This window comes from Rutilus rutilus (genome assembly GCF_951802725.1).
Source record: "Rutilus rutilus genome assembly, chromosome: 8".
NCBI classification, from domain to species: Eukaryota; Metazoa; Chordata; class Actinopteri; order Cypriniformes; family Leuciscidae; genus Rutilus; species Rutilus rutilus.
This window is the reverse complement of record NC_140222.1, coordinates 11,489,794-11,505,245: the sequence shown is the minus strand read 5'-3', so window position 1 is coordinate 11,505,245 and position 15,452 is coordinate 11,489,794. Positions and strand designations below refer to the sequence as shown.

The following is a 15,452-nucleotide window of genomic DNA, read 5'->3' as shown; positions in this document are numbered from 1 at the left end:
AAACATCAGGTAGACCTTAAAGCTTCTCTTTTGTTGACAACAGATTTACATCTAATGCTGGAGATGGTAGGTGCCTATTGCGTTTTAAAATGCAGTTTATAAGCGACTCAAAGCTAGTGCACTTGAAGAGATGGAGTTTGTGTGAAACAATATTTACATGAGTTTCTCATGTGTAAATGAACTCAGTGTAACACTTCACTATAAACATTCACTATGTCTGTATATTTATATAGTTAAATTGCAGCCTTTACAATTGATGGTCACACTAAGCCAAAGGGATGAAGTTATTCTGCTTATTGTACATATACAATACAACTAATCTCATAATTGTGACCACACAGATAAAATAGAGGTCGACCGATAGTGGATTTACCAATAACGATATCTAGGTTGGACCACTCTGGCCGATAACTTATCGTTTTTAAAATGGGTAGAATGAAAGCAGAAATAACTCTCCAATAAAATAGTGCTGAATTGTGTTACAAAATAAAAAGCAGTACTGAACTATGAAAATGTACTGTATTTTTTAAATATTAATAATTTAATTATACCTTGATCATTTATGTTAGTTCATAGTACAGTGCCTGATGTTAACAGATTTAAAATGTAAAAATGTATTAGCAAATGATGAAATTAACAATCTTAACAGTGACCAATACTTTTACTGATTATTAAAAGTACTTTAACAGCATTTACTAATCTTAGTTGTTGTTACAGATGGACTCTTATTGTAAAGTGTTACCATTTCATATAAATCCAAACATTCTTTCTTAAAGATGGCCTTCACTAGCTTTAAATAGGTAACAATCGTGACATTAAACATTTGGGTTGGTCTTGCAAGGACTTTTGTTACACCGTTTTAGGGTACAACGGGGCTAAAGTCACATCTTCAGAAAAATGTTCTTCTATACGAATCCCATAGTGTATGTTTGCAGAAAAACAAATATATATTTGTTTTTCTGCAATCATACACTATGGGATTAGTACAGAAGAACATTTTTCTGAAGATGTTTGTATTGAACATCGAAGGAGCAACAGATTTTGTGTGAAAATAAATCATAGAGGTTGTTTATTTTGTTTAAAAATCTTATAATTGTATGAGGTGGCGAAGGGGTCCTTTTACACCAAATACCATACTTTGACATGTTATTCCATTATTATAAAATTGTTGTCCTGTCACATAGTGTTTTCAGGCATACAGATGAATAAAGTTCTCAACAAAGTTTAATATATAAATAAAGTTCTCAACAAAGTTTAATAGCAAGTATACTCAAAAACATATGAACAGGCGTTAGCAAACACAACTAAACATGATCGTGAACAGACAAAGAGTGAAGACGGGTACAACTATATAGCAAACTAAACAATGCAACTAATCACAGCTGGAACAAATGAGTCCTTGAACTGAATTAAACTGAACAAAATTATGACATCTCCACTAATGCAGCATCTAGCCAACAACATTTATGTGTGTGTATAATACAAGTATCAGATCTGGACTCTGTATCGGCAGATACTATAAAACTAGAGCAAAACTGAAAAATACCTAGCTGAAAATAAAAAATATATATTTTATACATCGGTTAATGTTGTGATTCTCACCAATCCCAAATCTCAACCACAGACTCCCGGTGAAAGTGATCACACAGCTGGATCTTGAACTGAAGTGAAGACTGAAGTTTGATCATCTTCTGACATCTGCATACACTACTTCATCCTCCTCTTTAACATTCTGTACAAAACACAAGATATAATAACAATAAAACATTTGAAACCTGAACACTTAATGAGATTAAGTTTGAGTTCAGATATGTTTTTTCGTAAGACATTGGTCAGGTCCAGATTCTTACTACTGCTAATGTGAAGCAGCTTGAGGAAACAGCATCAAACCTTTTGACATCTTGCTGATATACTTAATTTAGACATGCAAATATTTAAACAAATTCTATTATAGTGAATATTAATTACAAAAAATTACAGAACTGAGGTGTTTAGAGATGGCCAGAAACACTTATTATAATGCCGTGATATGACAGTAAAATAGTGCCCGTCCCCTTTTCCAGCGGCGTTGGTTCCGGAAGTATTTCTTCCATAATTTTTTTTTTCCCCATATGGGATTTCTTCGTTAAAGAGTTATAATAAGCCATGAACCAAGCCAATCAGTTATGATGTGAATCACAACATTACAAACTATGATTTGATGCACACAAAAAAAGTCGAAAATTGGACAAAAACACAAAGGTACAAGACTGTGTACTTAACGGCTTTAGTGAGGGGAAGAACTGCAATCCCATGAAGAATTGAAAACAGGATAATCAAGTTTAAAACGATGTAACGCATATAGACATGCAGAACATGCAGTGCATTTGTCACATTCAGTTTCCTGTTTATTTCAGCTGAATCTCGCTGAACTATAGCACGATTACTGGCTTAAGATTTTTTAACACGTATTTGAAAGTTGAAAAGTCTAAAGTGTTGATGAAATTTAGAGATCCTGCACTCTTTCAGTGTTTCTTGGTTGCTTTATAACCAAGTACAAATAACCTACAGACAAGTTGTTATGTAAAAATGTTGGACAGTGATGTCATCAGCTGACAGTAAATACAGCATTAGTGTCTATCGGTTGAACATTAAAGAATCATCACCTTTCGCCCGCCAGCGATGGCCCTGATTGGTCCAATAACTTTCTTAAATATGTCATATGGTGCTGTTTTGCCTGTGTTTGTAAAATGATACATACAAGCAAGCACACAACTATAAATCTGACTGGTAAAATTATAAAGAGCACAGCATAAATTTAAAATCTCACCGATTTCTGTGGATTTCTTTTGTAGAACGTCGGATCAGCATAAGTGACCTCTTTAGCTGTTTAAACAAAAATGACAGATGAATTAAAACCTCAATACTCAATCTCATCTAGATATGTTTCATTATCATGAAAGGGGGGAGGGGGGTTTGCTATTGTCAGAAAAAAAAAAAAAACGAGTGGGAGATAGGAGAAATGAAGATTTTGTTCATATCTCCCACTCCTTAAATGTGTTAAATAATCATGATTACAATACTGACCAAAATAATTATGATTATGATTTTTGCCATAATCAAGCAGCCCTTCTGTTGATTATATAAACAAATCAGTCAATAAACAATCATAATCTAAGTTAATTGTTGAATATTTAATTTAGTTAAAATATCTATAGAAATGTCACCCCTGAGTTAAATACAAACAGAGATGTTAATTTGAACACCAGTAGAGGGCTGCATCTTTACACATGTAGGATTATGGTCATAAATTGTAGAGAAAGAGTATTATTAAAATCATTTAGATGTGCATTTCTGACTTTGTATTTCCGGTGTGTTTTGATGCAGTTTTGAGAAATATATAAAACATTTTTAAAAAATGTGCAAGTGAGATGAGTAAAGAGCGCTGTCCAGTGTCATTATTACTACACCCAATAACAACATATTATATACTATATTATTTTGGTTTATTTATTTCCATAAAAAGGAACTAGACAGTATAAACTATTTTTTTATTAAAATATATTCATGGCTATTAATTGAAAAACTAAAAATGGTAAATGTATATGTTTAAAGTATTATTTGTTATAAAACTTGTTTGTAACACTTGCCTTCTTGATCAGTTTTTCTACATTTCTTGCAGATGCAGAAGATCCCAACGACTGCAACAATCATCAGAGATCCAGCAGAGATCAACACTATGTAGAGCAAGAGTACGTCTTGATCTGTAATGGACAAAATGAGCCATGAATCTGATCTACAACAAACACTTTGCAATACCAGCTCTGTAACATGATTAATAAACACACACATCTATCATCAGTGCTGTGGTACCTGCACATGTGTGACAGAGTGTGTTGATGTCCAGATGTGTGGTCTGGTTGCTGATGGGATTGTTCAGCACACAGCTGTAGGTGTTTTTATCCTGATATTCCACCTCCAGAGGTAGAGAGAGACTGATGCTGAGATCACACACACTGATGCTGGACAATACACTGATTCCTGCGTACCAGGAGAGAGTCGCATCACACACATTCAACACTGAACACACCAGTGAACATGATGATGATGAAGAACAGTGTGAAGAGTTACTGATGATGACAGGAACAGGCAGACGAGCTGAGAAAGATTAGAAAAATCAGGATCAATCATATCAGTAAATAAGACGGCTCTTTTTGACTATTGTAATTAAGAGAGTTTCTGATGTCATTCACAAACAGACTACTGTGAGTCCAGATTTTAAAAGAAAGTTTGAGATGCCAGATTCATAATAAATCAAAAAGAAAGTGTTCAATAGGCTGAAAAGGAAAGTCAAAGATAGTCTCAATATTTTTTAATTATTTCAAGAATGAAAATTAATTCATTTATTGTGTATCTGCTTTAATTATAACAAACAAAATATGTAACTCACCATAGACTGTGAGACTGAAACTCTTGCTCACACGATTTTTAACCTCTAGTGTATAATCTCCAGCATGTTCAGTTGTGGTGTTTGTGATGGTCAGAGATCCAGTTTGATCGTCCAGCTTCAGTCTGTCTCTGAATCTCCCATCAAGATCATCATCATATACAGTCATGCTGCCGGCCAGTACATTGATTTCAGCTATTAAAGTGTTTTCATCTCCAAACCTCCACAGAATCAGATCTTCGTCCATCATTTCAGTAAGATCAGAGTTTAGAGTGACTGAATCTCCCTCCATCACTGACACTGACTTCACTGCATCTGTACCAGCAAACACTCCTGGAGAACAGAGATTATTACAGATTAAAGGTCCCAAATAACTTTGCTGATTTACTTAATACCATTTCTTGTAACTATAATGACTAGCAGCACAGACAAAAATAGCTGGCTAGAGAAAAACAAAGAGAAGAGCAGCACAGACAAAAAAAAAAAAAAAAAAGAAATGGGAAAGGTTTGAAAAAGAAAAGCACCATTCCACAAAAGTAACAGCATCAGCATCATAGATAAAATACTAAAGCATGTACTAAATTACACTGATATATATATATATATATATAACATACATTTATAACTTACCAACCACTTGCCACAAACACGAGAGGAACAAAACAGATATGGTTAACAAAACGTGAACCATTTTCTTTAAAATATCATAAAAAAGACTGACAGAACTCCTGTGTTTGTGGATCCTCCCCTAACAGGAACTGACCACCCTTCAGTTGACGCACAGCTGTGATCATATATATATATATATATATATATATATTTGATATATATATATATATATATATATATATATATGTTTGATGTATCTTTTCTTTAGATTTTTTTAAATCTTTCAGGTCATGAATTAAAAATGTAAAAGAATTTGTGCGAAGAGGAAAATTGTGAAGTTCATATTAGCAAGAGAGGTAAAACGAATTATTGACTGATATACTGATGTCTGTCCAATAATATAAACAAAAACAACTAGTTTTATTAAAAATAACTGGAGGAACGATAGTGCCTGCAGTGATATTTAATAGCCTAAATTTAACCTGTTAATATTTGAGTGTGCATAATAATCTTCATTACAACCTTTATAATATGGACATAACACTCACCAGCTACTTTATTCTGTAAACCTTGCTAGTACCTGGTTGGACCCCATTTGCCCCCAGAACTGCCTTAATTCTTTATGGCATTGATTCAACAAGGTGTTGGAAACATTCCTTAGAGATTCTGGTTCATATTGTCATAATAGCATCACACAGTTGCTGCAGATTTGTTGGCTGAACCGTTGATATAAGGCAGGATGATTCATGTTGCTTAAACCAAATTCTGACCCACCATCTGAATATCACAGCAGAAGTCGAGGCACATTAGACAAGGCAACATTTGTCCAATCTTCTACTGTCAAGTTCTGGTGAGTCTATGTGAATTGTAGCTTCAGTTTTCTGTTCTTATCAGTCAGGAGTGTCTGATGTGTGTTTCTTCTGCTGCTGTAGTCCATCTGCTTCAAGGTTTGATGTGTTGTGTGTTCAGAGATGCTCTTCTTCACCTCAGTTGTAAACAAGTTGAGTTACTGTTGCCTTTCCATCAGCTTGAACCAGTCAGATCATTCTCCTCTGACCTCTGGGATCAACAAGGCATTTTCTCCCACAGAACACAGAACTGATTTGAAACTAGGCTCTGGCTCTGAACCAGCACTCAAACTGCCTTGGTGGAAAAGGGGTAAGAGAACTAACGCTAACTGGATATTTTCTCTTTTTCTGACCATTTTCTGTAAACCCTAGAGATGATTGTGTGTGAAAATCCCAGAAAATGAACAGTTTCTGAAACACTCTGACCTGTGTTGCACTAACAACCATACCACATCACTTAAATCACATTTCTTCCACATGATGCTCTGTTTGAACTTCAGCAGATCATCTTGATCATGCCCAAAAGTGTTTTTCCAAAAAACTACTGATCTAAAGGTTTAAGTTAATAATAAGCAGTTGAACAAGTGTAGCCTACCTAATAAAGTGACTGGTAAGTGTGAGCTGTTAAACAGGCAGAAAGCTTAAAAAAGGAAATTAGGAAATGAATTAGGTTAATTTCAGGTTAATTAATTAAAAATGGCAAATAAGGAAATTAACAGTATACTAAAATACTACTTTTACTGTAGCCTATCTTTCTATGGCAGAAGTAGTAAGAGTAGTATGTTGGTCTACTCTCTACCGCGATCTTCCTAGCTGAGGCTTTAGATCACGCTGATTGGTCAAGCCTGCGTTACTTTCACTTTCATTTGACCAAAATCAACCAATATGCAATATTGCCTTCGTGTTCTTTAATTTGACAGAATAAATAATGATATACTATCATTTCACGTGTCCTGTTTTCAATTATCCATTTTTAACCATTTTATCTTGATTTTTTACACTAAATGTCAGGGACAGCTGTAGTGAAGTCAAATGATGCATGAGGGCGGGGGTTTCCCCGCTGAGACAGGAAAAGAAAGAGACCGTTGCAGACGCCATTACTACACAGCAAAAAATCCAGCGGAGAGCCATTTGAATCTTCAATCCTATTCAATTTACCAGAGCCACAGCAGTTAAAATGATGGGAGGCTATATTCTGTTCACCCTTCTTTTCTTGCGCGTTAATGGTAAGACATTTTTTGTTTGTTTCTTTACTTTCGATCCTTTACATTTCAGCGAAGAAAAATGACGCAGTTTCATATCGGAGAGCGGGGCACAAACTAACATAGGGCTAGTTGTAACACACATGGTTTAAATACGTCCACATATGCTAGCATTAGTGTTAGCCTACTAGCTGCCATATCAACACTATATAGGGCTAGTGCATTTATTTAACAATAGAAAAAAATAGGGGGAAAATTTTCATTTTCATATGTATTTTTTAGACTAATCTAATATTATTTCAATCTTTAATGCTTCACTAACTAAAAGACACTAGCCGGGTTTCCGTTCTACACTGCATTAAAACGTACCCGGCTATAGAATGCTATTCCATACAATTACCACTTCAAATTTCTGTTGAAAACCCGCAAGAAACAGGTGAATAAAGACTGAGAGGAAGAAGCTGAATATTCAGAAATTAGTATTTCAGGAAATTTACATTATTCGTACTGGCTTGTCTGTTTGTGTCCTGTTCTGTGAGAGCTAGGCTGTGTGTGAAGGGAGGGGAGTGTTGTGTTCAGCTGTGTTTTATGAATATGTTTCTTCATCTATTTGCCTGCATTGTTTTGAACTATGTTGTATTAGCTGTGTTTTGCAGTGTGTTCATTGTCAAAATTATGTAATAATAATAAAAAAAAGCTATTATTTTGTAAAAAAAAAAAAAAAAAAGATTTTATTTTATTGACAAAATATTTGAGTTTGTCTTGTTTTTTTTATTTTATTTCTTGTATAACATTTTAATCTGTCATATGATCATGTTACAATGTGCTCCACCTATGGGGCATGTTGTCACATTTCACTTCCATTCTTTCAGAGTAAATCAAGAAAAAAGTATACACTGTATCAATGAAACAAAACCACATAATTGTGCTAGACATGTGTGAAACTAATGTGGAAAAAAATAAATACTCTGAACCCTAAGTGAATTTACACAAACTGAGAAAGTCAATAAGTCTTAGGTTGTGCCCCGCTCTCCCCTATACATTATCCCAAACATTTCCAACAATGTTTTAATCCAGAGAAATCAGCAATTTTACTTTCGTAGAAACAATATAAACACCAAAGATGCTTTATTATATTATGTGTTTTATTAGACAGATGAGCAACTGTTTGGATCAACAGAAAACAAATCATTGTTATAGCTCAAAACGTTTAGTCTTATTGTTTGAATCTCTTGTTTTGTTGATTTACAGTGAGTAACATGTTTGTACCTCAAAGACAACACTGTTTTGTCAAGTGGCTAACATAGCATAATCAGAAAGAGCTTTATTTAGCCATAGTAATACAGCATTTTCTCCACCATTCAATCCAGTTCATCCAGTTTTTATTAATATGATATTCTAATATCAATCTAGTTCACTGCAATGCGCATCAAGTGTCTCATACCAGCCACTGAGTGAACACACAGAGTAATGTAACACTCAACACACTCAAATGTATTTTAGTGTGATTATTTTCACCAAGAAAAACAGCGTTGTGTTATCCCACAATTTTTGTCAAGTAACTTGACCTGTATGAGTAGTAATTCAGCACTTGTGGCTGTTTTATTAGATTTAAATAAAATAATGTGAATTTAAGTAATCAATTAAAATAAAATAAAAAATAAAAAACGAAAGGAGCTGCAGCGAAATTATTTACTATATTTTTATATCATTTTTACAAATGAGGTTGTCCCCAAAGGAGGTTGTAAGAGGTTTTGTCAGATTTATCTCACTTCTGCATACAAATGTGTCCTCAAATGTATACACACACTGTCTTTGTGGGGTCTTTTCATTTACACCTGTTGTTATATTTTGGTCCCCACAATATAGGTAAAACATGTACACACACACACAGACTAATAACTGTTAATTTGTGTCTTCAGGTGTGTTCAGTGCTGAAACAGATGAAGTGAAGCAAGTGATGGAGGGAGGCTCAGTTACTCTAAACACTGGTGTTACCAAAGGAAAAGATGACAAGATGCTGTGGTATTTTGAAGACACTCGCATAGCTCAGATCAACGGAGAGGCCAGTAAGAGCTGTTTATATGATGGAGAAGACAAGAGATTCAGAGGCAGACTGGAGGTGGACTATGAGACCGGATCTCTGACCATCACAAACATCACATCTGAACATGCTGGACGTTATGAAGCAGAGCTGATCAGAAGCAAGAGTTCAGGAACCAGCACAAGCTTGAACAGAAACCGCACGTGTGACAGCACAAAAATCATCAGAAAGACCAGCAGCACTCCTGATGACATCATAAAAACATTCAGTGTTTCTGTCACTGGTGAGTCACTCAATGTTATTAACCCTGAAATATTTTACAGATTAAATACTGTAAATAAATGATTTTGAACGGTGACATTCAGACATGTTTGTTTATTGTCAGGAAAATACTGTATGTTATTATTCATATCTAATAACCTGCTTTACAGCACAAACTGATTTGTCACAGTTTTCAACAGTCAGACATTAAACAAAATTATATTTTTAATAACAAGTTCAACTTTCATTGACGCCATACTGCCATATGGATCTATTTCTTTAACATCAATTCTTGTGTTCTTTTTTCCCTACCTTTATTTGTATTCTCTTGTTTTCCAGTTGCTGACAAGACCATTAAAGAACGCCAAATCGCACCAAATGAGCAGGAGACTGACATGAGTATATTTCATCCTACCTTCCTTTTTTTTATCTATTTATAATTGCACAAAATATATTACAATGTATTTATAAATGTACATTGTTCTTGTGTGTCAGCAATGATAGTGTTGTTGTTGTTGTTGTTGTTGTTATTTTTTATTATTTTTAGTGATTTTTTTTTTTACTGAGATATGTTAAATCCTACAGTAAAATCTTTTGAGATTTTAAAAATGTTTTATAGTTTTTCTCTATGAGCAAGAAAATGAGCTTCACTTTATAGTTCACTTTAATAAGTCTGCTGTCATGCTTTCAAATGCATTAATTTCCTGTGGAAAAATTGTTTGATAATGTACACACAGATTTCATAAGGCAAAGCTTGGCATGTTTATTTAAAACACATTTCATACAGCAGGTAATTCAATGTGCTTTACGTTTTTTTTTTTTTTATGGTAATCAAAAAAGGTTTTTAAATATTTAAGAAATAAGGTGAACTATAGAATGAAAATAAATAAAGATTTACATTAAAGTGAATATGAAGGACATAAAAGGACAAGAGTCTTAATGTAAACAGAACAGAAACAGTTCAGTCAAGGTGTTCACAGATAATAGAGATGTGTTAAATCTGATCTTAAGAGTCGCTGCTGACTAGGGTTGGGTATTGGTTGGGTTTTATCCGATACCAGTACCTACTCTGTATTTTCCAAACGGTTCCGGTGCTTCAACGGTTCTTGAAACGGTACTTAAGAAAACTAAACTGCACACACTTTATCAAAAAAATAAAAAATACCTCTGTGTGTGTGTGTGTGTGTGTGTGTGTGTGTGTGTGTGTGTGTGTGTGTGTGTGTGTGTGTGTGTGTGTGTGTGTGTGTGCGCGTGTGATTTTCTGAAAAAGATTTTCTGATTAAATGAAAAATTGTGCCCTTTAAAAGGCTACTGATGTAGCACAAAACACTTGAGTTAAGATCAAAATTTTGTCTTCTCATATTATGACTTTTACAGAACAGAGAAATATCTGACAAATTTAACACACACAGTATAGCCTCATATAAATATACTTGATATTGATATACTTCATACTTGATATGCAAGATTTGCAGTTGGCATTAAAATACTAGACTTACCCGAAGAGGAACACTGGCAGCTGAACTTGAACTTTAGTGTGTCAGAGGTTTTGGGTTCTAATCCGCATTTGTAGTTTTTTTTTTTTTTTTTTTTTTTTTTTTTTTTTACCGATTATGCTCATCAGTGGATGTATATCAAGCAGGGACACTTTGTACCCATTACATTTTGAGATTTCACCAGAACGAATATATATGAGGCGCCATCTAGGGCTTAAATCAAACTTCATTCACGCTGCACGCACATATGAAACCCTTGCATACACGTATACTAGGTAGTCACACGTACGTATACTGCTGAATGCTCAAACTAATACATATGAAATGCACAACTTCTAAAGTCGCTCACGCACACACACGCAAACTCTAGACGCGCGGAACTCTCCGCGCACATACTCATCTGAGACGCGAGCACACACACACACACACACACACACACACACACACACACACACACAGACTCTCTCCGCGCACATACTCATCTGAGACGCGAGCACACACACACACACAAACTCTCCGCGCACATAATAGACGACGCATAAATAGATCGATCTCCGCAACGTATTGAAGCGCGCGTCCAAGTGAAGACCGGTGTGCGCGAGCCACGAGAAATCAGTGTATCCGCGCCACTGATCGCAGCGGCAACGAGCACTTTGATCACTTGATTTAAAAAAAACACATTTCAGTGATCGTCTCTTATTTAACAAACGAACTAAATGAATGCTCTGCTGGTTAACTGGAGATGTTTTATTATTGGATCATTTGTGAATCGTGCCGCGAGATGTTTTATAGGGGGCGGTAAAAAAACGTCAGGCATCGAAATCAGGCACCGAAAGTTTCGTTCTTATTCGGTCTGGTTACTACCGTTTACGTCGGAACCGGTTCCCTATTGGAACCGGGTTTCGGTACCCAACCCTACTGCTGACAGACTCATCTGGTGTCCTATAGAGTCCATCACTACATTATCTGGGTTGATCTTGTGATCTGAGAGCTCTGTTTGGTTTATAAACCATATCCAATATGGAATAATCACTGTGAACAGAGGAGTAAGTAAATCTCCACACTGGACCTGTAAAAGTGTCCATAGAGAGAATATATCTATGAATATGGTATAAACACACAGTCAGATTCACTCACACTAATGTCTGTTTCTCTTGATCAGTTCCAGGATCAGGTCTGTCTTCAGCTGCTGTTAAAGGAATAGTTGTTGCTGTTCTGTTGCTGCAGCTGCTGGTGTGATTTACTATGGTCACAGGAGCTCCAGAAAGGGTAAGCGTCACCTACAGACACTATAGTGAGAGGAAAACATCTTTATCTGGCAAAATTAGTGTTTAATTGTGTGAAGTATGAGGTGAGATACTGAACTAGTGTGTCTATATTGATCTGTGTTTGATTTCACCGTACTGACAAAATCATCCTGGTTACAAATAAACATTTTAAACAGAATCTCATTCACTGATTTGATGACAGATGTGCTGATTTTCTGAGTTTCCGTAGCTGTTTATTTCACTCTCTTTATTTTCTGTGATTCGTTGTTTTCTTAGATGGAGAAAGATGAAGGTCACATGATCAGAGAGGATCGTAACCGCTTCCGCAAGGCAAAAAAAAAACTTCCTCTAAAGATACACAAGGGGAAAATGAGCTTGTGTTTTTGAGCTGAAACATGAAATGCTTTGCTGGCCTCTCATTAATGATAAATCACTTATCTACAGCTGTTATGCAAATATTAAACCATCTGTTACTGGAAACAGAGATAATGTTACCTGTGTGATGCTAATAATCATAATTTCTAGCTGGATGTTAATTTGTAATTATTATTTGCGTGACAAAAGTTACAGCAATAACATTTTAACCTTATTTTAAATATGCATATAATAAACTGCAGCTTCTAAACTTGCAGTGCATTTAGCAGTTGCTTTTATCCAAAGAAACGAATGGAGAAATATCAGGAGTTAATCATAGTTTTGTTGTAGCAAGTATTTTTATGGTTGAGTATTAGTTAAATGCTTTTTGAAGAAGTTTGAAACAGAAAGTGACTATGTAACTTGTTTCTCATTCATTTTCTTAAAGTGCATGAATTAAGTTTTCCTAAGTATTTGTATTTAAATCTCAAATAATTTATAGAATTTGGCCTTTCTGCTAAATGTATACAACAAATGTTTTGTTATTGTTAGAAGTGAATGAATGCAGTGATTGTACCATCAAAACAAGGACACAAAGTCACTGTTCAGAACTTTCACTTTCATTGTCCCTCAGATGACATCATCTTCCAGTCTCGGTCCACAAAGAAAAGAGTTATAATAACTTTAACACTTGAATTGCAGCATTTCTACTGTTATGGATTCTGAAAGTTAACATTGTCATTTTCTCCATAAAGAAAAGGGGGCTTTTGATAATTTAAACCTTTATAAATGAAGTTGTATGGCTCTGGCCTTCAGTCAGTATTAAACATCAGTAACCAAATGAATTTCATTGACAAATTGCACATTTAAAAATGACACAACCCAAGAAAAATCAACCACAGAATCATGGCAAATGTTGCATCATGGGATTGTAGCTCTTTATTGAGAAGATAAATAGGAAAAATACTTCCAGAACTAAGACTAAAGAAAAAATTGTCCGTGTTTGTTGCACTATAATATTACCTTATAATGAACTTTACACTGTCTGCTTGTTTTTTTGAATAAACTGTTTAATGCTGTCAGTGTGTTTTTATTCAACCATTATTCATTTTGATTCTGAATTCATAGTTTATTCTTATTATGATGGAAATTGAAGTAAACACCTTTAGTTATAATACTGTATATATAATTATGTATATCAGTTGGGTAGGTAATATTTAATTTTAGTGTTTTTTTATATATATATTTTTTACATTTGTGTTGCTGCATACATTTATGAAAGAAAATAAAAATAGCAACATAAATTAAGAACAAATTGTATAATTAACAAATAATTGTAACGTGGATGACATTAAAGATTACAAAGAAATATAATAATAATAAAAAATCATAATTTTAGCCACCTCCAACACCAAATTCATATAATCAACCTTTTTCTGATACAGTTTAGGAGAGAATAGGTAAGCAAAGCTTCTTTTCACCATCATTAAACAATTAGACCACACATATGTTTTCATATTATTCTTTTATGGTTACAGATTAAAACAGCAGTATATGTCACAATATTTATAATATCTGTGTTTTTCATATTAACCTCTTGTAGATCTGACGTCATCAGCCCCAGCAGCCACGCCCATCAGCCGCTGTGACGACCAATCACAGCACAGCACAACTGAATCACAACAGTGGCCGTGCACTTCTGAAAAAACAAATAAGCAATTATACAATGAGTGTATAAGTGTTTGTTTAGGCTACTAGGCTAATTGTCTTGTCTATGCAATTTACTATTGTACACAGCTTTGGCCAATACATAATTGGTTCAGTAGGCTATAGTTTGTGAAGCATTCAACATCCAATTACCTATGGCGATGTTTTAAAAGAATAATGAGTCTCATCCACAATTCATATAAACCTTCCCATGTTTGTTGAATTTGTCATTTTGGCTGTCATAGATAATGAAATGTTTAAAACCTTGTATGAATTGAAAAAATCTGGAAAGGTTCCTCAGTGTTTCTAAAAAAAAAAAAAAATATGTCAAATGGTGAGTTAAGTAACAGTGATTTCTCTGATAGTCTCTTCATGATCAAAACATACTACTTTTTGATGATGTCTTATACTATATTATACATTGAGGTTTTTATTTGCCCTAGGTGCCAAAGCCCTTCATTTGGTGCATGATATCAATGAAAGAAAATTGGAAATTTGAAAACAGCGATTTTTGTATGAGCATATCAGTGAACACCCCTGACCACTCGGTGAGTTTCATCTCTTTGTAAACGAAAGTTTAATGCGTTTTAGGAAGGATATACGGAGCCCCCCTAGTCCCACTTTGCACAAAAAAATTATTATAACTAGGCTATCTTGTGGCCACAAGATAGGCCTACTAACTCGTGGCCTCAAGATAGTATATCTCGTGGCCTCAAGAAAGTAGCCTCAAGATACTAACTCGTGGCCTCAAGATAGTAACTCGTGGCCACGAGAAAGTGAGTTTTTTCAAGGCGAACGTTCCCTTTAATGTTTCCATGGCATGGCGATGCGTTACACCGCAGCCACAATAATAGCCTACTGTATGACGCTTTTATTTCGCTTTTCCTTTTTTATTCAAAATATTCACAAACTTGCTTAACATGTCATCAACTAGCCTATCTGATATTCTCTATCTTTATAAATAATCTTGATCTATAATAACATGAGATGGGCGCTGCAATGTCCTGTCAGTCGGATTTACAGTAGGCTACTTGAATTCATCAGTTTCTCCCGAAATAAATGCAAGAAAGTGGCCGGTGAACTGAGAAGAATAGAGTAAACTTTATAGTTCCTTGTCTTGCACTATGTTTGTCTAATATGAATAACACATGTCGGCAAATTATATTTGAATAGATTGTTATTGCTGCTTCCACAGACATCATTGTGTTTTACAAACTCCAAATGTATTGTTTTACTC

The 15,452-nt window shown here is 34.7% G+C and overlaps 2 protein-coding genes across 2 annotated transcripts; one reads left to right on the top strand and one right to left on the bottom strand.

Annotated features, from left to right (window-relative positions):
• Positions 1-1,229: 1,229 nt before the first annotated feature.
• On the bottom strand, positions 1,230-4,228 carry LOC311295595 (uncharacterized protein; the record flags this gene model as incomplete). The annotated part of the gene is made up of 5 exons (XM_084417061.1): positions 1,230-1,732; positions 2,810-2,865; positions 3,630-3,743; positions 3,853-4,137; positions 4,186-4,228. The coding sequence occupies 5 exons, from the start codon at positions 4,226-4,228 to the stop codon at positions 1,685-1,687; spliced, it is 546 nt and encodes a 181-aa protein (XP_084273187.1). The 3' UTR covers positions 1,230-1,684.
• Positions 4,229-6,741: 2,513 nt separating this feature from the next.
• On the top strand, positions 6,742-13,588 carry LOC311294964 (uncharacterized protein). The gene is made up of 5 exons (XM_084416094.1): positions 6,742-7,109; positions 9,008-9,412; positions 9,730-9,789; positions 12,049-12,155; positions 12,431-13,588. The coding sequence occupies exons 1-4, from the start codon at positions 7,061-7,063 to the stop codon at positions 12,123-12,125; spliced, it is 591 nt and encodes a 196-aa protein (XP_084272220.1). The 5' UTR covers positions 6,742-7,060; the 3' UTR covers positions 12,126-12,155; positions 12,431-13,588.
• The last annotated feature ends 1,864 nt before the right edge of the window (positions 13,589-15,452 follow it).